The sequence below is a fragment of the Ascaphus truei genome, chromosome 13 (genome assembly GCF_040206685.1).
Source record: "Ascaphus truei isolate aAscTru1 chromosome 13, aAscTru1.hap1, whole genome shotgun sequence".
NCBI classification, from domain to species: domain Eukaryota; kingdom Metazoa; phylum Chordata; class Amphibia; order Anura; family Ascaphidae; genus Ascaphus; species Ascaphus truei.
Genome location: NC_134495.1, coordinates 6,957,496 through 6,980,593, shown reverse-complemented (window position 1 = coordinate 6,980,593; position 23,098 = coordinate 6,957,496). Strand labels below are relative to the sequence as shown.

The 23,098-nt window shown below is 49.0% G+C and overlaps 1 protein-coding gene across 2 annotated transcripts in view; it reads left to right on the top strand.

The window, feature by feature from the left end:
• The first annotated feature begins 1,755 nt into the window (after nucleotides 1-1,755).
• ANAPC5 (anaphase promoting complex subunit 5) overlaps nucleotides 1,756-23,098 on the top strand; it is a 33,730-nt gene continuing 12,387 nt past the window's right edge. For both annotated transcript variants that reach the window (XM_075568224.1, XM_075568225.1), the window contains exons 1-12: nucleotides 1,756-2,042; nucleotides 3,690-3,769; nucleotides 5,685-5,794; nucleotides 10,241-10,460; nucleotides 11,088-11,154; nucleotides 11,369-11,470; nucleotides 12,314-12,504; nucleotides 13,102-13,183; nucleotides 13,869-13,961; nucleotides 19,045-19,226; nucleotides 21,751-21,886; nucleotides 22,454-22,528. In XM_075568224.1, the coding sequence (XP_075424339.1) occupies nucleotides 1,842-2,042; nucleotides 3,690-3,769; nucleotides 5,685-5,794; nucleotides 10,241-10,460; nucleotides 11,088-11,154; nucleotides 11,369-11,470; nucleotides 12,314-12,504; nucleotides 13,102-13,183; nucleotides 13,869-13,961; nucleotides 19,045-19,226; nucleotides 21,751-21,886; nucleotides 22,454-22,528 (1,539 nt within the window). In that variant the 5' untranslated portion in view covers nucleotides 1,756-1,841. The remainder of the gene's footprint in view (nucleotides 2,043-3,689; nucleotides 3,770-5,684; nucleotides 5,795-10,240; nucleotides 10,461-11,087; nucleotides 11,155-11,368; nucleotides 11,471-12,313; nucleotides 12,505-13,101; nucleotides 13,184-13,868; nucleotides 13,962-19,044; nucleotides 19,227-21,750; nucleotides 21,887-22,453; nucleotides 22,529-23,098) is intronic.

Sequence of the window (23,098 nt, the reverse complement as noted above, 5' to 3'; positions counted from 1 at the left end):
TCCACCTTTAAGACCCACTTTATAACACACCTGCTTAAAGAAGCATATGAGTAGTTCCGTGGCTAATACTTCACACCTGATACATAAAACTTGCCCCTTGCAGACGCACTTACCAGAATGCCCTTCTACTGTCTCTATAAGTTCTTCCTACCTACCAATTAGATTGTAAGCTCTTCGGGGCAGGGACTCCTCTTCCTAAATGTTACTTTTATGTCTGAAGCACTTCTTCCCATGATGTGGTTTTTGTTATTTATATGATTGGCACGTGTATTACTGCTGTGACACTCTATGTACATGAATGGCGCTATATAAATAAAGACATACATAGACAATGTTCTGGAAAGTCCATGTTGTAGCACCTGGAGGACCAGAGTCCATGACATGCGGCTGCTTCATGGGACACTCAAAGTGTTAGTGGCTAACTAGTGGTTAAAAAGAGTGCAAGCTTTCATCCCGGATAAATTGCCCAGCTGATCAGATATACAAACCCACGCTGCAGGTTTTTCTCTGAGGACTGATCTTTGGAAGTGGACATGCTGGCGGTGATATTATTGATTCACAAACGCTATTTTAACACTTTCCTGTTGTCAGTGTGTCTGTTCCCCCTCCATCCCCTTTCCCATTCATTACTTTTATACGCTACTGGGCGTGCGCTCTCTGTTCTTCTCTTTCTTGGTCTCAGCTGGATGTGGGAGAGCTGCCTGGATCCAATAGCTCCATTTAATTATTTGCTGATTTTTGAAAAGTAGACTTCTTTCATTGGGACTGGTTTATTTATGTTTTATATTTTGTTTGCCCTCTTAGTTGCTCAATTTTCCCTTTGCACAATAACAGAGTGGTCCTTAATTATCCTGCTAAGTTTTACATCATTCACTTATGTTCTTTATAACTGTGTTGGAACAAGTGTGATTATCTTATTTGTTTGCTCGTTATTACAGCTTACATTTATTAATGCAGCAGCCAATTAGGATGGAGGAAGCTGCCCAGCCCCCTTTCAACAGCACTCCTCTCTCCCTGCTTATTTTAAACAGTCTCATAGACTTTCACAGAGTCTTATTAAAGCTCTGTACCTTCCCATTAAAGTGGCATGTTTGGGACCACAACCACCCACATCTCAGTAATTTGGTACATTTGAATCCCACATCTCAGTGCAGAGTCTTGTGTGCAACTATATTTATTCAATGACATATTGTATTTATGCAAGAAATAAACTTTTACAAATATCTTAACCTCTTGACTGCAAGAGGGGGCCCGCCACATATCGCTCTGCAGCTCTCTGGCAGAGAAGGAGTTAAGTAGAAATCACATGTTCAGTTTCTACAAAACTTTAACAGAAGTTTTTGGTTGCATAATAATAATAATGTTTCAAATATAATCATTTCACCTTTAATCTCAATTTCCATGTGTATTACTGATTTCTGGAGTTCTGGCTCCAACATTGATGTTTTGTAAACAAACATGAAACATTACAGTACTGTATGAATATATGAATACTGTATTATAATACCCATATAATACTGCTTGTTATATTTATATTACAGTTTAGGTATTTTTCAGTGACATTAAACCCTGTTATAGTGTGATAATGCTTTTATGCATCTGTGCATGTGACAGGCAACTAGCTGTGGGAATTGATATTATTAGCAAATCTTCCTCACCCCGGAACCTTTTTTATTGACTTACGTTCCCGGAGGACTGCTTAGGCAACCGCACGCCTCGGTGTGCGCATGTTGCACGCGCTCCTGGTTTTGATTGGCTGGTCGCCTGGCGCGCGTTGCGGAAGAGAGGGAGGAGGGAAACAAGCCGGACCCGTGCTGCGCGGCTGTGGTTCCGCTTCAGCCATGGCCAGTGTTCACGAGAGCCTGTATTTCAACCCCATGATGACCAATGGGGTGGTCCACGCCAATGTATTCGGGATCAAGGACTGGGTGACCCCTTACAAGATCTCGGTGCTGGTTCTGCTGAGCGGGATGACCAAGGGCACGGGGATTAGCCTGGTGGAGAAGAGGAGCCTGAACAAGAAGATACTGCCCCTGCTGCAGGTGAGCAGGACCTGAGCCAGAGTGGGGCAGGGCAGGAGGATTAGACCACAAGGAGACATCCTCTCCGCAAGTCATTCAGTAGATACTTAGTATACAGTTCCCCATCCATATCCAGAGCTTCCACCTCTAGTGTAGACACAGGGGAGAACCTAGAGATGTCTTCTCATCCAGAGCTTCCACCTCTAGTGTAGACACAGGGGAGAACCTAGAGATGTCTTCTCATACAGAGCTTCCACCTCTAGTGTAGACACAGGGGAGAACCTAGAGATGTCTTCTCATACAGAGCTTCCACCTCTAGTGTAGACACAGGGGAGAACCTAGAGATGTCTTCTCATACAGAGCTTCCACCTCTAGTGTAGACACAGGGGAGAACCTAGAGATGTCTTCTCATACAGAGCTTCCACCTCTAGTGTAGACACAGGGGAGAACCTAGAGATGTCTTCTCATACAGAGCTTCCACCTCTAGTGTAGACACAGGGGAGAACCTAGAGATGTCTTCTCATACAGAGCTTCCACCTGTAGTGTAGACACAGGGGAGAACCTAGAGATGTCTTCTCATACAGAGCTTCCACCTCTAGTGTAGACACAGGGGGGACCCTAGAGAAGGAGCGGCTCAGTGAGTAAAGACACTGACTGGCACTGAGTTTGAAGCACGGGAACCTGGTTAAATTCCCAGTTTCAATTCCTTGTATCGGCTCCTTGTGGCCTTGGGCAAGTCACTTTATCTCCCTGTGCCTCAGGCACCAAAAAACATAGATTGTAAGCTCCACGGGGCAGGGACCTGTTTCTGCAAAATGTCTCTGTAAAGCGCTACGTAAAACTAGCAGCGCTATCCAAGAACATATTATTATATTTTCTCACCCAGAGCTTCCACCACCAAGTGAAGAGAGACAGGACTATCTACATCACACACTTGTAGTAGAGCCCACACTTCCTTCAGAACTTCCAACTCAAGAGTAAAGCTATATCTTAAACTACTTCAGAACTTCCACCTCAAGTACGGGGATATGGAGATATGGTTTAGCTTCAACATCAAATATAGAAACACGGGGACATCTAGGACACCCACCCATTCCTGCTCCAGAACGTCCACCTCAACTATTGACACATTGATATCTCAAGCAAAGATACAACAGTAATGTCTTGCCCACTCACCCAGTGCTTATTCAGTCTCCATTAAAAATATCCAGGGATATTTAGTTATCCCCTAATCCAGGGCATTGATTACTAGAGCCTTTCACCTCAATTATTTACATATGGATATCATGAGATTTATCCACAAGTCAAGTTACCATAGTTATATTTATTTATTTAATTGTCTCTCCCTATTTATCCTGAGCTTCCACCTCAAGTGAGAACACACTGCCATGTCTAGAACTCTTTCCCCTCATCCAGAGCTTCCAATTCAAGCAAAAACATGCAGGGATATCAAGAACACCCCCTCCAAGTGGACATTTTGAATCATTATCTTTCATTGACATTGGATAACTAGAATTTCCATATGGAGACGAGTTATCTATTCTAAATCATTCAGCTCAACCATTGACATCTAGAACTCTGCAGTGCATAGAACAGACTTCAGAGACACCTAGAACTCCCACCTAGCAATCTCATTGATGCTAGATTCTCATTCTTTTCTTCTCGTAGGGTCCTGATATGACACTTTCAAGGTTAATCAAAACTGTGGATGACTGTTGTCCACATTTGGCAATTTCACTACAAATAAGGTACTTTTTTTCCCCCTCTAAACTGTATTTTTAAATTTGTATACGTTTCCTATACTGTGTTGATTTGTTCCTCTAAGTTAGGTAAATAGATTGTTGTATTGAGTATAGACCTATGTTAGAAATTAACCCATTGCAACACTTCATGAATCAGCTCTTGAATTATGTAAGCCACGCTTCTCAACCAATTTTGAGCAGGTGCACCTCCGAAAGATATTATATATATATATATATATATATATATATATATATATATATATATATTATGTGTGTGTGTGTGTGTGTGAAAAAAACAGGCGCACACCTAGTGCATTAACGTAATAACATGTAATTTATGGAACTTAAAATCAAACATATGCCCACTCACAAGAGTACTGTATAAATAAGCAGGTATGAGATTGGCTCTCTGTCCGGTTTGAAGCAATAGCGTCCTCCCGTGTCTCTCCTTCGTGTAGCTGGAAGTGAAGTCCTTCCAATTCGGTGTCCAATGTATGGAGTCCCTCCGGGAACCAGCACCTCAAAGTTCTTTGTGCCGGCAACAATACCACGGGAGAACAGGAACCAGCGTCGCACTTCCGATAGTACCAAAGTTCATAGGCAAGTGACGGCCTCAGTCAGACCACACCCTATGCGTTTCGTCATCTATGATGACTTCATCAGGGGAACCGGTTACACGGAGGAGAGACACGAGAGGACGCTATTGCTTCAAACCGGACAGCGTTGCTGGCACATGAGAGCCAATCACATACCTGCTTATTTATACAGTACTCTTGTGAGTGGGCATTTGTTTGATTTTAAGTTCCATAAATTACATGTTATTACGTTAATGCACTAGGTGTGCGCCTGTTTTTTTCTTCTTTTTCACAGATTTGGTCAGGGAGAAGTGATCCCTTTGAAACGGGCTGCAAACACCTGGATGTCATTGCTTTTGGAACGGGACTTTGTTTTTTCAGAGGTTTTTTAAAGGTTTTTTAAAGTTTTTTTTTTTTATTTAATCATTTTTTAAGAATTTTTATTTAGTGTATTTTTACATTTTGAGTTTTTTATCTTTATTAAATAGTATTGTGTTTATTAAATAATATATGCACTACCTTATCTCCTCTGAGATCACAGGTTCTTAGTATTGCTATTGGCCATTATCACACCACCCCACTAGACACACTCATGGTAGGGTTAATTAGTTCTTCACTATAATAGCTTATGTTCAGGATATATTAGAGGCGCTACTTCATTGTTTTCTGTTTCTTTTGATTTTTGATATATATATATATATATATATATATATATATATATATTTGGGCACCCCTAATCTGACCTCACTCATTTTCTTTGCACACCACGCTCCTTTACACACTTTTTTTACTTGCTCAACATTCACCATCACACATCATAACACCCCTTTATTCAACACACTCAACATTCATCCCCCTTCTCACACAGCACTCGCCCTGTTTCGGAAGTATACACTCCACATTCAACCCCCCCCCCCTCCTTCTCTTGCTTACACCACACAACTTCCCTATCCACACACAGCACTTACCTCTCCTCCCCTCTTTTCTCATCCCCTTTCCGAAACATACCTCAAACATGTCAGCTGCTCAGCAGATGCATTTCACGGTGTGTACAGATGCAGAGGGTCCTTTCTCTCCTCTGTGCTGAGCTGAGAGGAGACTGCAACGTCTGTGTCTAGGCAGCGTGGGATGTGCCCCCTAAGTAGCCAGCAGTGTTTCCCCCTGAGGCCGCGGCACCCATGGCTGAGGTTTATGGCACACTAAGGTCCCTTGGCACCCAGTTGAGAAACACTGGTGTAAGCCATTGCTAATAGTGACAAAGGACATGACGCATCCTCTACATTCCTTATCCTGCTGTGTATAAGTTAATTTGAATTGGATGTGATTCATTTTCTTTCCCTGTGCAGGATAAAACTGATGGCTGAAGGCGAGCTAAAGGACATGGAACAGTTCTTTGATGATCTTGCGGATTCCTTCACAGGAACAGAGCCAGAGGTTCATAAAACGAGTGTAGTAGGTATGTCGCGTTGGAGGCCCCTTAGTGTAGGGGAGTGTAGTAGGTATGTCGCGTTGGAGGCCCCTTAGTGTAGTGGAGTGTAGTAGGTATCTCGCGTTGGAGGCCCCTTAGTGGAGTGTAGTAGGTATGTCGCGTTGGAGGCCCCTTAGTGTAGTGGAGTGTAGTAGGTATGTCGCGTTGGAGGTCCCTTAGTGTAGTGGAGTGTAGTAGGTATGTCGCGTTGGAGGTTCCTTAGTGTAGTGGAGTGTAGTAGGTATGTCGCGTTGGAGGCCCCTTAGTGTAGTGGAGTGTAGTAGGTATGTCGCGTTGGAGGCCCCTTAGTGTAGTGGAGTGTAGTAGGTATGTCGCGTTGGAGGCCCCTTAGTGTAGTGGAGTGTAGTAGGTATGTCGCGTTGGAGGCCCCTTAGTGTAGTGGAGTGTAGTAGGTATGTCGCGTTGGAGGCCCCTTAGTGTAGTGGAGTGTAGTAGGTATGTCGCGTTGGAGGCCCCTTAGTGTAGTGGAGTGTAGTAGGTATGTCGCGTTGGAGGCCCCTTAGTGTAGTGGAGTGTAGTAGGTATGTCGCGTTGGAGGTCCCTTAGTGTAGTGGAGTGTAGTAGGTATGTCGCGTTGGAGGCCCCTTAGTGTAGTGGAGTGTAGTAGGTATGTCGCGTTGGAGGCCCCTTAGTGTAGTGGAGTGTAGTAGGTATGTCGCGTTGGAGGTCCCTTAGTGTAGTGGAGTGTAGTAGGTATGTCGCGTTGGAGGCCCCTTAGTGTAGTGGAGTGTAGTAGGTATGTCGCGTTGGAGGCCCCTTAGTGTAGTGGAGTGTAGTAGGTATGTCGCGTTGGAGGCCCCTTAGTGTAGTGGAGTGTAGTAGGTATGTCGCGTTGGAGGTCCCTTAGTGTAGTGGAGTGTAGTAGGTATGTCGCGTTGGAGGCCCCTTAGTGTAGTGGAGTGTAGTAGGTATGTCGCGTTGGAGGTCCCTTAGTGTAGTGGAGTGTAGTAGGTATGTCGCGTTGGAGGCCCCTTAGTGTAGTGGAGTGTAGTAGGTATGTCGCGTTGGAGGCAAGGAGCCTTAGAACTTTGTAAGCAATATTGTTGATATGTGAATTACGGTTATTGATCAAAGTTCCATTGAAGTTGTATCTGATGTACAACTCAATTCTGCTCTCTTTATAAGAAGACAAAGCTATTGGGGCTCAAGATTTATCCAGAAACTGCAGTAACCTTTTACATATACTTATTTATTAAGTGTTGCTGCTGTACATGGTGACAGCAGTGGTATTCAGTTCCTACTTGTACCATCGTCCATGGGTCACTGATTTATCTGAAGAGTTATGTAAGCCTTTGGAGGCCCAAGACGTTGTCACTGTCGTGTGGTCTGCCACTCTGGGGGGGGCAAGGTAGTGGCTACGCCATGCTAACGCACTGTCTTGCACTCAATGGGTTAAAGTAGCAATCCCTTCTGCTCGCCATCAAAAAAACAGTTGCATTATGGACATAATTTTCTGAACACTTGCATCCCTGGAAAATTAAAATGGCCGCGGCCATCTAACCACGAACTTGTTGTCATGGTAACAACTGATGCCAGTGTAATAAACTGGGGAACTGAAAACAACAATAGATTTAGAAAAATGGAGAGAACAATCGCCACAATATACGCTAACAGGTTAAATGCATTTATTTTTCGGGTGGGGGTTGCTGCATAAACCTATATAAGCACACACATGGCCAGGCGCGCACAGTGAGATGCCTATAATGACGCGTTCGTGGTGCACGGTAAAAGGAGAGCGGGACAGAAGTCCAATATATATCGCCAAAATTAATCTAGAACAGGGGCGCGCAATCTTTCCCCCCTGCGCCCCCCCGCCTGTTCTCTTCCCCTGCTCGGCTCCGGCTTCAAATGATGCCGTGGGGTCATGTGATGTCACGTGACCAAATGACGCTGGGTTACCATGACGATGCACACTTTTTTGAAAAGGCATAATTGAATTGTCCAGAGTACAGATGATCAGAGCGTCTGTGCACACACAGTAATGCAGCAGGACTACAACTCCCAGAAGCCCATGCAGAGGTAGGATCACATGACAGGAGAGATGGGATTGGATGGAATGTTGGCGCAGGCTGTCTGTTTTGAAAGACACACACCGTTCATTTGCCATTTGTGAGACAGAGACAGCTAGTGACAGTCTGAGACCAGACACAGATGTAGGGAGTGCCAGACTGAGAGGCACACAGACAGCCCAGGAGGAAAAGAGAGAGCTGCAGAAACACATCTCCTACACAAATAAGTGTGTTTTAAATGGAGAAGAGGCCACAGTAAGAGAGCGACTGGATAACAGACATCGGGGAGGCCTTTCCTGCAACTGTTGGGTATCCTTCTGTGTATTATACACACCTCAAACTGTGTCACCCTTAACAGGCCTGCAGTGCGACAACACAGTGCTGGCAATAACAATAGCTTAAGGGGCTTCTTACATTGGACCCTGGGGACTAGTATCAGTGGCAATCGCGAAGTGTTCTCCTTTGTGTGTTTGTGTATATACAGTATATATTATTTTTTTATTGTGTGTTTTTTTATCTTTAAGAGTAGTATGTTACCCAGGGGCCACAAAGCACCAGTAAATATATACACAAGTCTTGTCTAGTTTAATTCATGGGGTCTAATTACGGTGTACTAAGGGAGGAAGGACACACACACACACAACGTGCGCTCCATTGGTGCGTGAAATACAATTTTATAATAAATGCTAAAAATAGTGATAGGTATAAATCTAATAATAACTAGAAAGTCGTGTAAATAACTAAGCTCTAAACCAGGGGTGCACAAAGTTTTTTTGGGCTGCGCCACCTCTGTGTCCCGGTCCCTGCGCTCGCGCCCCACCTCTTGAGTGACGTCACGTGACCCCGCAGCATCATTTGACGCGCATTGCCATGACGACACGTCACATGACCCCACGGCGTCATTTGACGACACGTTATCATGGCGATGTGACCAGTAGCCGGCTGAATCCCGGTAAGCTGAGGTGGCCGAGGCCTTGCGCGGTCCCCTGGCATTTAATTTAAATGCCTCGGGCAAGAGCGCGGGGCCTCTGCAACCGCCCGCACCCCCCCAGAAAAATCCTGTGCACGCCAGTTTGCGCACCCCTGCTCTAAGCAATATAGTGCATATAATAACCTTAACACATAGGTGTCTAAACACAATAACACTAGGAAATACACAAAGTGATAAATGTGCATATAAAGTGTGCACAATGTTCAATAAAAGATCAGCAATTGTGTGATGGGGGAGGGGAGGGAAAGGAAGGGTAGTCCCAAAATAGGGAAGGGATGTCCAGGAAAAAATAAAGCAATGCGGTGTTCACTTCGAGAAAGATGCAGCTTCGGAAAGGATCTCCACAGCCTGGGATGTTTTTCTATAAAATAGAAAAAGAAGCACAAACTGCCATAGTGAAATATGTCAACAAAATAATGTGTGGTCAATAAAAATGAACAGGTGGGTCCTTACATACGGGGTGCAATAAAAGAGCGTATCGTATAATCGTGGATTGCGTCCGTGTCCACACACTCCAGAACTTTTTAGTCGCCCGCATCTTTCTTCTGTGTAGCGCGCGTCTGCAGACCACCCAGCCGCTGTTATCCCGGAAGCAACGTCCTTGGACCGGATTTGAGTTTTTTCGTGGGAGGGCTGAGTGCCCTCATCGGCACCTCACGCACTCCCAAACCCCCACAAAGAGCTTAGCATAGCTGGGGGCGGACCTAGTACCCATGGCCGCTCCACAGATTTGGAAATAAATCAATTTGTGAAATAAAAAGTAATTACGGGATCAAATAAATCTGATGCAAGAAAATTTTTGCTGTATTATAGGAAGCTTGTTATCAGTTCCCAGAAAAACAGCTGTATTACCCTTCTCACATAATATATACACAAATGCAATGTTTTTTTTCTTAATTAAACATTATGCTGCAATGTGTTTAAAACTAAAATAAGGTTAAACCAAAAGAGAGACAACAAAGACAAAAATACCCAATGCTACATCCAATGTGAGAAATTACATAGTTAAATACTTCAATATTCGTATTCTCATGAGTAAGGGTCATTTAGTTAAACCCTTTGGCCAAAGCGTTATAAGCCTGCGGCCACGTCACAGCATGACCAGTAAGCAACCACGTCACGGCATGACCAGTAAGCAGATCCTATCACTACCTGTGAGTATTCTATTGACCTCTGCAGTGGAGGGAGAACGGTCTCAGTGGGCCTGTCCTGCACAGGTACATGGAAAAACCTGCTACTTAAAAAGTCTGGGTGGGTGAGCTTAAACCCAGGGGGGACTCCTTTTGACACAAATATACTAATATGATGTGGTGGATTCTGGGGTTAGAGCTTGCAGGGACTGTGTGTTTATTAAACCAAAAGGGATCCCGACGGCTGCTTCTGCTTCACTTGTAGACACCTCCTTGTTTTTAGGGCTCTTCCTCCGGCACATGATCCTGGCATACAACAAGCTCTCCTTCAGCCAGGTGTATAAGCTTTACACCTCGCTGCAACAATATTTCCAAAAGGACAAGAGGAAGGCGGCACCGAAACCCGAGAGCGACGAGGCAGAGATGGAGCTGACTAACGATGAAGAGGAGGAGGAGGAGGAGGGGGGGAAGATGGAGAAGGAAGAGCTTGATTATCCGCTCGGGTAACTTCTGTTTGTACAGCTAAGTGACAGATGCATTTGCCTGAACACCTCTTCCCCCCCCCCCCCCATAATATCAAACATTATTACCATCCTTGATCCTGGGAGACATAAGAAGCCGGTGTATGTGCCTCAGTGCTCCAGGACCTCCTGCTCCCCAGTACACAGCGGTGACCTCTCCCAATGACGTCGCTGCTTTCATTTGGTCGCCGGAGTGTGACTGATCCCCAGGGCGGGCGTTCTTGTCTGCAAGATTTAAAGTTTTGTCTCGTAACTGGTCTCTGGCCATTTGAGTTCTGCGGCTCATCTCCCTGGGGCCTCCCCCAATCGAATAAGGTGTTGGGAAAAATAGTATCTTTACATAAATATTATAGTATAGGGGGGGAGATTAGGTTCCCTAAAAGGGGCCTCTAGAAATCCTGAGGCCTCAGGGGTATATTCAATAAACTCCAATGTGGGCATTTGCGCTATTTTCGGCTGAAATCACGATTTTATAGTAAATTGGGTGTTTTTGTGCTGGGGAAAAAAGCGGCCACTTTGGAGTCTCTCGAATGTACCCCTTAGTCCAGGGGCTCAACTGGAGTTTAGAAACCCTGCCTTAGTCAACCTTTTCCTTCCCCCGTATTGTAGGGAAGAAGAGTTGTCTTGCAGTGAACCTCTGTCTCAAAAACAAGCAGAATATTTCCTCTCTCAGCAGGTGGGTGGACTGTCCAGCTTATATATGTATTATCCTGTGTCTAGCAGTATTGGTGATCCTTTGTCCCGTTCCATATCATGTGATTTCCCGCATGCTGGAGAGGCTAATTCATCACGTTACTAGCCATATAAATATATCTGTGACCAGTACCGAACATAAGGCGTCACTAGTTATAACCTGCAGTATTCTTCCACTTGTGGCCTTTCTTTCCCAGGCCTCCTTGCTGAAGAATGATGAGAACCAAGCCCTTCCCCCCTTCCTGTTGCAAAAGGAGTTGAACAACTTGCTGAAGTTTAATCCAGATTTTGCAGAAGCTGTAAGTCTTATAAATGACCTTTCTGTAATTGGCAGGTTGCATCTTAGAACGGGTTTGTTTAATTGGATCACGCCGCCGAGCGTAACCGGCATAAACCTCTAAATAGAAGCCTAACAAAACTGTTATTTTTGTGCAGTTATTCCGGGGTAAAACCTGTCGTTCTGTATCAGAGATGATGAAGTGATCAGGTACCGGAACTGGACTCCATTTAGTGTAAAAGAAAGTCTATTTAAACCATACGATAGCAGATAGCCCGACGTTTCCTTCTTCAGGGTTCACCCCTTTAGGATCTTGTGAACTCCTGTAAATATTCCCTTTTTGTACCGCCCACGGAGCTGCCACGTAAAGACACGAATGCAAGGAGTTGTGGGGCCGTTCTGCGTGGGTGGGTATGTGTCCTTTGGCATTTGCCCTGATGAAAATATTGTGTAATATGTCAGATCAATATGATGTACAAAAATCTATTTCTATTTATTGAACCAGAACACTACATGTGTGTAGCGTGGCAATCTCCTAGAGCAGCAGTGGCCAACGCCAGCCCTCAAGGGCCACGACAGGTGGCTCAGTCTTTGACTGCACCACCTGTGCTGAAGCAGGGATATCTCTAATTCCTGGCCTGTTGGTGGCCATTGAGGACTGGCGTTTGCCACCGCTACCCTAGGATATACTCCTTAAAATACAATAGTCCTTATCATATGATTTTAATGGCCCTTAAATCGCTTGACTAGTCTTTGGTGTGTCATAAGATTATTATTTTTTTATTTATTTTTTAACAATTTTCTTGATCCTCGATTTGAATATTCTTTTGGGGTGACCTCTTCATTTCTGCTTCCTCCCGTCTAGCATTACCTGAGCTATTTAAATAGCCTCCGCGTCCAAGACGTATACAGTTCCACACACAGTCTCCTGCATTATTTCGACCGCTTGATCCTCACTGGCGCAGACAGCAAAAGCAACGGAGACGAGGGATACGGGCGCAGCCTGAGATACGCCGCGTTGAATCTGGCCGCTTTGCATTGCCGCTTCGGGCACGAGTACGTGTGTGGGCAGGTGTAGAATTATTTCGGATTTGAAAGCAGGGGGTCTACAGAGCTGAACTGTGTTTATTTCAGCTCTGGGGACCCCCTGCTTCCATACCTGAATTTCTTAGAGGCTTCTGAATGGGGAAGTGTTTGTCAATCAACTGTTTTCTTCCCCCTTATCTCTGCCCCCCCCATGCCCCCGTCCTTACCAGTGACTCAATAAACATAAGGGGATCGGGGACTCTGGCTGTACAAGCGCTCGCTGATCTCAGTGACATCACACAGTGACATCACACACAGGAGCATCCAGAGGAAATTACACCCCTCCTACGTCTCCCTTTAACAAATACTTTAAGGTGTCAGAGTTGGGTAAAAAAGGTATTGCCCGGGTGAGACCCCTTAAATATATCAATGGCATTTCAATCACTTTGGACCTAGGAGGGATTGCCCCCTTTTGAAATCCATGCTGCATGAACGCTGCACTTTCTCTTCACACTGCGTATACCAGTCACATCCTAAGCGATTCTTCGGAGCGACGAGCCCGTAACGTGGTCGCGGTTTCCCCGGTCTCCAGCGCTGATAATGCAACAACTTTCTGTTTGTCATTAGCCACCAGGCAGAGCTGGCCCTGCAGGAAGCCATTAGGATTGCCCAGGAATCCAGTGATCACGTGTGTCTGCAGCATTGCCTGGTACGTGTAACGGACCGGTCCCGTAGAAACGATCCATCACTTCTAAGCTGATCAGTGATTCGTGCAACAGCCAAAGTGGGCCGCTGAGCGTCTCTGAAACCGGTTCTGTGTAACTAAGTGTAAGCCACAACTAAGGCTGCATCCATAGAGGGGGAGCAGCGCTGAGCCGCGCTGACGCTGAGGCTCGCCTGCTGAAGCCTGTGCGATTTCATGGACAAGCAGGCGAGCCAGCGTGCGCGATCGGGAGGCGGGGCAGTGACGTCGCTGGGCCAATAGCCCGCGACGCACCGACAACGTCACGGCGCCGTGACGTTGACGCTGCTGTGCGGTGATTGGAGGTTTTCAGCCGACAGCGCGCTGAAAAACCGCTTTTGGCTGTCGGCTGAAAAATTCAACTCCTCAGCACGCCTTCGGACGCTCGCGGGAGCCCCCTCTAAAGACATCCTCATTGAGGATGCCGGGGTTCAGCGCGGAGCATCCGCACGGCTTGTCCTTCCATGGACGCAGCCCAAGGAACTTTAAGCGAACGTTGTATGGCCGCGTACACATTAACGCCCTTGTGATCGACTTGGAAAACCACAAGTAACGCTAAGTGTATTCTCTTGTTAGAGTTGTTTTCTTGTAATACATTTCTATGTTGTCTTGTTCTGTGGATGCTCACACGCGTCTCTGATTGCATTCCCAGAGCTGGCTGTACATCCTGAAGCAGAGGAAAGGTGCGGACAGCAGTGTCTTACTAGAACATTCCGTCAAGAAAGCTGTACACTTTGGGTTACCAGTAAGTGGTTTTTATTTCTGCAGGACCAATGTTAAAGTGCTCAAGGGGTCAATTAAACCCTTCTGTACCATATGACCCTTATAGAGAAATGGAAATGGACTACAGATAAGGACAGTTATATCCACATACAGTAGTCTGCCCCTGGCTCCCCTCGTGGGCCCTGATGTGGCCCTTAAATGCTCTGCCCCTGTCTCCTCGTGGGGCCCTTATGTGGCTCTTAGATGCTCTGCCCCTGTCTCCTTCCCCATACGCCCCGCGTGGGGCCCTGATATGGCCCTTAGATGCTCTGCCCTGTCTCCTTCCCCCGGGTGCCCCTTGTGTTGCCCTTATGTGGCTCTTGGATGCTCTGCCCCTGTCTCCTTCCCCCGGGTGCCCCTTGTGTTGCCCTTATGTGGCTCTTGGATGCTCTGCCCCTGTCTCCTTCCCCCGGGTGCCCCTTGTGTTGCCCTTATGTGGCTCCTGGATGCTCTGCCCCTGTCTCCTTCCCCATGCACCCTGCGTGGGGCCCTAATGTGGCCTTCAGATGCTCTGCCCCTGTCTCCTTCCCCTGGCACCACCCCGCATGGTGCCTTGATGTGGCCCGCAGATGCTCTGCTCCTGCTAATTTCATACTAGTTGCACACTCACTCGTAAGTGAAAGTCACGGAAATATATATATATATATAGTATAGATTATATAAATGCTGATAATGTTGAAATAGATCTTTAAGTCTTTTTAAATGTATCTAAAATTACATTACAATGAGCTTGTAGCCCTTCCACGCCCCTCTGTTTCCTGGTCCGGCCTCTTTGGCTCGCGGCCCTTCCACGCCCCTCTGTTTCCTGGTCCGGCCTCTTTGGCTTGTAGCCCTTCCACGCCCCTCTGTTTCCTGGTCCGGCCTCTTTGGCTCGCGGCCCTTCCACGCCCCTCTGTTTCCTGGTCCGGCCTCTTTGGCTTGCAGCCCTTCCACGCCCCTCTGTTTCCTGGTCCGGCCTCTTTGGCTTGCAGCCCTTCCACGCCCCTCTGTTTCCTGGTCCGGCCTCTTTGGCTTGCAGCCCTTCCACGCCCCTCTGTTTCCTGGTCCGGCCTCTTTGGCTTGTAGCCCTTCCACGCCCCTCTGTTTCCTGGTCCGGCCTCTTTGGCTTGTAGCCCTTCCACGCCCCTCTGTTTCCTGGTCCGGCCTCTTTGGCTCGCGGCCCTTCCACGCCCCTCTGTTTCCTGGTCCGGCCTCTTTGGCTTGTAGCCCTTCCACGCCCCTCTGTTTCCTGGTCCGGCCTCTTTGGCTCGCGGCCCTTCCACGCCCCTCTGTTTCCTGGTCCGGCCTCTTTGGCTTGCAGCCCTTCCACGCCCCTCTGTTTCCTGGTCCGGCCTCTTTGGCTTGCAGCCCTTCCACGCCCCTCTGTTTCCTGGTCCGGCCTCTTTGGCTTGCAGCCCTTCCACGCCCCTCTGTTTCCTGGTCCGGCCTCTTTGGCTTGTAGCCCTTCCACGCCCCTCTGTTTCCTGGTCCGGCCTCTTTGGCTTGCAGCCCTTCCACGCCCCTCTGTTTCCTGGTCCGGCCTCTTTGGCTTGTAGCCCTTCCACGCCCCTCTGTTTCCTGGTCCGGCCTCTTTGGCTTGCAGCCCTTCCACGCCCCTCTGTTTCCTGGTCCGGCCTCTTTGGCTTGTAGCCCTTCCACGCCCCTCTGTTTCCTGGTCCGGCCTCTTTGGCTTGCAGCCCTTCCACGCCCCTCTGTTTCCTGGTCCGGCCTCTTTGGCTTGCAGCCCTTCCACGCCCCTCTGTTTCCTGGTCCGGCCTCTTTGGCTTGTAGCCCTTCCACGCCCCTCTGTTTCCTGGTCCGGCCTCTTTGGCTTGCAGCCCTTCCACGCCCCTCTATTTCCTGGTCCGGCCTCTTTGGCTTGTAGCCCTTCCACGCCCCTCTGTTTCCTGGTCCGGCCTCTTTGGCTTGCAGCCCTTCCACGCCCCTCTGTTTCCTGGTCCGGCCTCTTTGGCTTGTAGCCCTTCCACGCCCCTCTGTTTCCTGGTCCGGCCTCTTTGGCTTGTAGCCCTTCCATGCCCCTCTGTTTCCTGGTCCGGCCTCTTTGGCTTGCAGCCCTTCCACGCCCCTCTGTTTCCTGGTCCGGCCTCTTTGGCTTGTAGCCCTTCCACGCCCCTCTGTTTCCTGGTCCGGCCTCTTTGGCTTGTAGCCCTTCCACGCCCCTCTGTTTCCTGGTCCGGCCTCTTTGGCTTGTAGCCCTTCCACGCCCCTCTGTTTCCTGGTCCGGCCTCTTTGGCTCGGGGCCCTTCCACGCCCCTCTGTTTCCTGGTCCGGCCTCTTTGGCTTGCAGCCCTTCCACGCCCCTCTGTTTCCTGGTCCGGCCTCTTTGGCTTGTAGCCCTTCCACGCCCCTCTGTTTCCTGGTCCGGCCTCTTTGGCTTGTAGCCCTTCCACGCCCCTCTGTTTCCTGGTCCGGCCTCTTTGGCTTGTAGCCCTTCCACGCCCCTCTGTTTCCTGGTCCGGCCTCTTTGGAGAATTAGTTGGATCTGGCTTTAGATGGTACTAAGCGGTACTACTTCATAAGACGCCTTCCTGCGTAGTAACCCGCGTTACGGGCCAGAAGTTGCCTTCCGGCACCAGAAGGTGTGTTGTGGACTAGCACGGCGCAGTAAATAGGATATGCCCAATAGGGCTCATAACCGGGGTTGCCACCTCTCCGGGTTTGGCAGCCCCTTCTCCGGGCTCCGGGTTTGTCCCTGAAATCTCCGGGTGGGCGGGTTGTTGCAGACAGGGCAGCACAGTAAGTGAGTTCGCATTGCTACATCACTCACAGATCCTCTGCATTTCTCACGGGACTATCTGTGTGCACTTCACAGCCTACTACATCCGGGTCACAGCCCTATGCTCTACTGCACATGCTCACAGGTAGGGGATCATGGGAGTTGTAGTTTTTATTAGACAAGCTCGATTGGCACATAAGCAACACAGTAACATTCCTAGAAACCCTGCTAGAGAACACACACCACCCCCATGTATCTTATCTCCTCTCTCCCTTCTCCCCCCTCTCCCTTCTCCCCCCTCTCCCTCCCCTCTCCCTTCTCCCCCCCCTCTCCCTTCTCCCCCCCTCTCCCTTCTCCCCCCCTCTCCCTTCTCCCCCCCCCTCTCCCTTCTCCCCCCCTCTCCCTTCTCCCCCCCCCTCTCCCTTCTCCCCCCCTCTCCCTTCTCTCCCCCCCTCTCCCTTCTCCCCCCCTCTCCCTTCTCCCCCCCCTCTCCCTTCTCCCCCCCCTCTCCCTTCTCCCCCCCCTCTCCCTTCTCCCCCCCTCTCCCTTCTCCCCCCCCTCTCCATTCTCCCCCCCCTCTCCCTTCTCCCCCCCTCTCCCTTCTCCCCCCCTCTCCCTTCTCCCCCCCTCTCCCTTCTCCCCCCCTCTCCCTTCTCCCCCCCTCTCCCTTCTCCCCCCCTCTCCCTTCTCCCCCCCTTCTCCCTTCTCCCCCCCTCTCCCTTCTCCCCCCCCTCTCCCTTCTCCCCCCCTCTCCCTTCTTCCCCCCCCTCTCCCTTTTCCCCCCCCTCTCCCTTCTCCCCCCCCCTCTCCCTTCTCCCCCCCCTCTCCCTTCTTCCCCCCCCTCTCCCTTCTCCCCCCCCCTCTCCCTTCTCCCCCCCCTCTCCCTTCTCCCCCCCCTCTCCCTTCTCCCCCCCCTCTCCCTTCTCCCCCCTCTCCCTTCTCCCCCCCTCTCCCTTCTCCCCCCCTCTCCCTTCTCCCCTCTCTCTCTCTTCTCCCCTCTCTCTTCTCCTCCCCCTCTCTCTCCTCCTCCCCCTCTCTCTCTTCTCCCTCTCTCTCTCTTCTCCCCCCTCTCTCTCTTCTCCCCCCTCTCTCTCTCTTCTCCTCCCCCTCTCTCTTCTCCTCCCCCCTCTCTCTCTCTTCTCCTCCCCCCTCTCTGTCTTCTCCTCCCGCCTCTCTCTCTCTCTCTTCTCCCCTCTCTCTTCTCCTCCCCCTCTCTCTCCTCCTCCCCCTCTCTCTCTCTCTTCATCTCCCCCTCTCTCTCTTCTCCCCCTCTCTCTCTTCTCCCCCCTCTCTCTCTTCTCCCCCATCTCTCTCTCTTCTCCCCCCTCTCTCTCTCTTCTCCTCCCCCCTCTCTCTCTCTCTCTTCTCCTCCCCCCTCTCTCTCTCTCTCTTCTCCTCCTCCTCTCTCTCTCTCTCTCTCTCTCTCTCTCTTCTCCTCCCTCTCTCTCTCTTCTCCTCCCTCTCTCTCTCTCTCTCTCTCTTCTCCTCCCTCTCTCTCTCTTCTCCTCCCTCTCTCTCTCTTCTCCTCCCTCTCTCTCTCTCTCTCTCTCTTCTCCTCCCCCTCTCTCTCTCTCTCTCTTCTCCTCCCCCCCCTCTCTCTCTCTCTTCTCCTCCCCCCTCACTCTCTCTCTCTCTCTTCTCCTCCCCCCCTCTCTCTCTCTTCTCCCCCTCTCTCTTTACAGTAAAGCTGCTTCAGTTCCTCCCTTTTGATAGCAATGAGGTAACCTTGTCTTTGTTAAATTAACTCAAGTAAAGTTAACTGAGGTAAACATTGTAATAAATTAATATTGATCAGTGACGACTCTGTTTGCAACAATTGTCATCAGCGTTAGTTATAAATAATAGAAATGACGTAAGGTATAATTCCATATACCATTAACGCAGCAATAGTGCCCGCAACAGCAGTCTCCCGCCATCTCCCCCTGCAACTACTCTCAATATGGCTGCGCGGCGTCAAATGGCGCTGCGTTGCCATGCCAACGGGAACGTCACGTGACGTAACAGCATCACGTGATGCTCGTTGCCATGACAATGAGACGCCACATGATGTCACGACGTCATGCGGTGCCACGTTGTCATGGCGACTTGACGCCGCGTGACGTTACATAGCATCCCGTTGTCATGGCAACACAGTGTCATTTAAAAAAAAAAAAATCTCCGGGTTGACCGTCAGTCGAAGGTGGCAACCCTGCTCATAACACCACTCTGCACATTTCCTTCTGTCTATAAGGTTTACTGAAATGTGCTTTTCTACATAGATATCTACCACCTCTGCTGGTTGGCTGCTCCATGCTCCCCGTGCGTTTCGCATGCAAGTTGCCTGTTCTCACAGCGCCTCTTTCTCTCGCAGTATTTGGCATCTCTGGGGATACAGTCCTTAGTTCAGCAGAGAGCGTTTGCTGGGAAGACGGCAAACAAACTGATGGACGCGCTGAAGGACTCTGACCTCCTGCACTGGAAGCACAGCTTGTCCGAGCTTATTGATATCAGCACTGCGCAGAAGACGGCTATATGGAGGCTGTATGGCCAGAGGTGTGTTCCCCGTTCGGCAGCGTTTGCTCTGGGGCTTCTATTTCACGCGGGGTAAAGCAGTGTTCTCACTTTTAACAGTGAGGCTTTAAAGCTGCAGACAAGCAATATCCTACACGTGTGCTTTGTAAGTAAACCCGTTCTGTGCTAGGAGAAAATAAACAAAACAAGGGGTGGGATAGGGAGTGATCAAGTATAAACCATACCAATTAACTTAAGAAAGTAATCGATAATTATTAAGTCGGTGCAAACTGTGAACTGAAAGTGAATCAGTGAATCAGTGAAATAGTGAACTCACAAGACAGGGTGCTCAAAATAAAAAATTCACTTAAATGCATAAAATATAACTTTTATTAACATTACTTAAAACATATATTACCGATTGTGAATGTTTGTTTTAAGTAATGTTAATAAAAGTTATATTTTATACTTCTGTGGTGTGCATTTAAGTGAATTTTTTCTTTTGAGCACACTGTCTTGTGAGCTCACTATTTAACTAGGAGAAAATAGTTGTAACTTTTTTTTTTTTTTTTTTTAAACCACTGAATGACATTTTTAATGTATTATAATGTAACGAGCATTTTTTATTTCTATAGCAACTATTTTACAAAGTCGCACCCCCTTCCTCTTCTGAAACAGGCTCGGGCACACCCCTTTTTGAGCCCCGCCCTCTCTAGCTGTGCACCAATTGTATCTCGTGACTAAGTGTATCTTGTGCGCTGTTTGTTTTTCCTTTTACTAGTTCTACTTGATGCTGAGCCATCTTGATTGAATAGCAGCAGACTCTGGTCGATGGGCCATGGGGGGGCGTCACGGAGCTGGTCCGCCCTCATTGGGCGAATCGCTCACGTGACCGGCCTGTCGCTCCAAGAAATCAGTTTCAACTGATTTCTTGCGCAACGCGCGCCCGCTTCCGCGCGCGAACACTGCCTTAAGGCAGTCTGATTGCTCAGCGCCCGGTCTGCGGTTCCATTGCCCCAGCCTTAGACAGGGGTGCACAAACTGGGGGGGAGGGGGCGCGACGGTTATAGAGGCCCCGCGCTTCCCCGAAGGCAAAGAGGTAACCGCACAAGGCCTCTATAACGTCACTTACCTTTGTGTCGGGCGACGCGTCCATGGCAACGTGACGCACGAGCCGGGGGTGAGAGCAGGCAGGGGGGCGCAGGGGGATAGTTTGCGCACTCGTGCGTTAAGATACAGTTTTCGGTGCCGAACCCGATTTCTCCTAGAACATTACCTTTTAAAAAAAAGCTGAAACGGCACGGGGGCCCTGGAGTGCCAGGCCCAGCACGGAAAGCGCTTAAAGCACCGCGCCTGAAGAAGTATACAAGTTATGCGAAACGCGTCGCGAATTGTGCCAACAGCTCACCCTCATCTTGGTGGCTGGTTTACACGCAAGCGTTTTTACTCCGGTCGCGATCCCTCAACGAACAGGCATCCTTGGACAGCTACGGGGGGGCTTCTTTTTCCACACATGCGCGCTGCATCTCACAGCACGCTGATACATGCGGAGGTGATACCGCCGTGAGCGCCCTAGGGTCAGCTCCAGCGCGCGGGACTGTAATCTAAAAGGAACGCGACACTGCCCCATTACCTGATCCACGGTAGCGCCTGGCAGGTGAGGGTTTTGCTGAGACCTGGAGATGAACTAAGATTTTATTATATGTAAGTTTTCACATTATTGTCACTATATTATTATACCCTTACCTTGGTGCGCACCTGTGCTTTTTTCTTGGCCAGCACTTAAAGGGTTAAGTGGGGGTGTATATATGGCTAGAATAAATAAAATTCGTGTCTAGGTCCTAAATAGGTGATGCATTTATTTTAATAAATAAATACTATAATTGTTTTGTATTGTAAAAGCACAAGTGCAATGACCTCAGTATGTGGGGTGTCTCTGACGTCAGTATGTGGGGTCTCTGACGTCGGCATGTGGGGTGTCTCTGATGTCGCCATGTGGGGTGTCTCTGACGTCGGCATGTGGGGTGTCTCTGACGTCGGCATGTGGGGTGTCTCTGACGTCGGCATGTGGGGTGTCTCTGACGTCGGCATGTGGGGTGTCTCTGACGTCGGCATGTGGGGTGTCTCTGACGTCGGCATGTGGGGTGTCTCTGACGTCGGCATGTGGGGTGTCTCTGACGTCGGCATGTGGGGTGTCTCTGACGTCGGCATGTGGGGTGTCTCTGACGTCGGCATGTGGGGTGTCTGACGTCGGCATGTGGGGTGTCTCTGACGTCGGCATGTGGGGTGTCTCTGACGTCGGCATGTGGGGTGTCTCTGACGTCGGCATGTGGGGTGTCTCTGACGTCGGTATGTGGGGTCTCTGACGTCAGCATGTGGGGTGTCTCTGACGTCGGCATGTGGGGTGTCTCTGACGTCGGCATGTGGGGTGTCTCTGTGACAATATCCTTTATAAAACGCTCCAAAGCCGTTCCCCTTGGGATTCCGAATTTAGCCTGTGACGCGTGTCCGTGCGGTGATTGTCACACGGCGGGGACGGAGGTCACTTTGTTCCCCTGTGTTGCAGCACGATGGCGCTTCAGCAGGCACAGATGCTCCTCAGTATGAACAGCTTGGATGGTGTGAATGTGGGCGTTCAGCAAAACAACACCGAGTCCTTTGCCGTGGTTCTGTGCCATCTTGCAGAGCTGCATGCGGAGCAGGTGAGCCGCCCACGCCAAAGTGTGGCTAATCATATCTCCTACAGAGGGGATGCGCAAACTTTTTTTCCTCTGTGCCCCCCCGCCTGCTCTCCCCCCCCCCCCCCCTCCTGATCTACCCCCCCTGCCTGCTCTCCACCCCCCCTGCTTACGTCCCCCTTCCTACCTTGTCTCCGGCGTCTAATGACGCAGAACTGGTGCAAAATGTAGATGGCTAAAGCCACGCCTGATTTATGAAAGACAAAATTCTCTCTGTAACCAAAAGGATGTTTCTTATTTGGTTAACCCCTTTGTAATGATTTGCAGGCCCCTCTAGCACGCACTGGGTTCAAATATGCTATCTCCCCATCCTCCCCCCATATTTTTGTTTTTTATTAACAGCATGGGAACGCATTTCCGTTCTGGGGACGCCCTGGCTCCCATCCTGGTAAAATAATAGTTAAAGTTAGCGGATCTGCTGCTCTCTGCGTTTTTCTGCCATTGGGACATTGAGGTCCTAGGCGGGAATGACCCTTGAGCTGTTGTGTATTTTGCTCGGAAGGTGCGGTTCAGACAGGTGTTCTGTTTCAGGGCTGCTTCACCGCCGCGTCCGAGATCCTGAAACACTTAAAGGAAAGGTTCCCCCCCAACTGCCAGCATGCAAAGGTAACTGTATTCATCCAATCAGAGCTTACAATCTAAATCTTGCACCTATAGCTCTGACACCCCCCCGCGGGCTCTTTTATTACCATACATATATACAATTGTACACGGACAGATACATTGGTTCTAGATAAAAAAAAATATATATAGTAGATTGATTCAAAATAAATACAAAATTGAAATGGCAGATTTAAATTGTAATGCCGATGTTTTTGCACCTGATGGAAAAACCCCAAAATATTATTTACCCAACAACATTAGAATAAAATCATCTATTTTTTTCCCCCATTAAAAAACAAAAACCTGTAATTATCCATTTATAAATCTGTCTGTGTGTCTGTCTGTGTGTCTGTCTGTGTGTCTGTCTGTGTGTCTGTCTGTGTGTCTGTCTGTGTGTGTGTGTCTGTGTGTGTGTGTGTGTGTGTCTGTCTGTGTGTGTGTCTGTGTGCATGGCGAGATGGGGATTGATTGCATTGCCCTGTAGCAGGAGGGCGTTGTGTTTCAGGGGTAACATAACCATTCTGCATATTGTTCTAGAACTACCATGATGTTGAGCCTTGTGTGCTAGGCCCG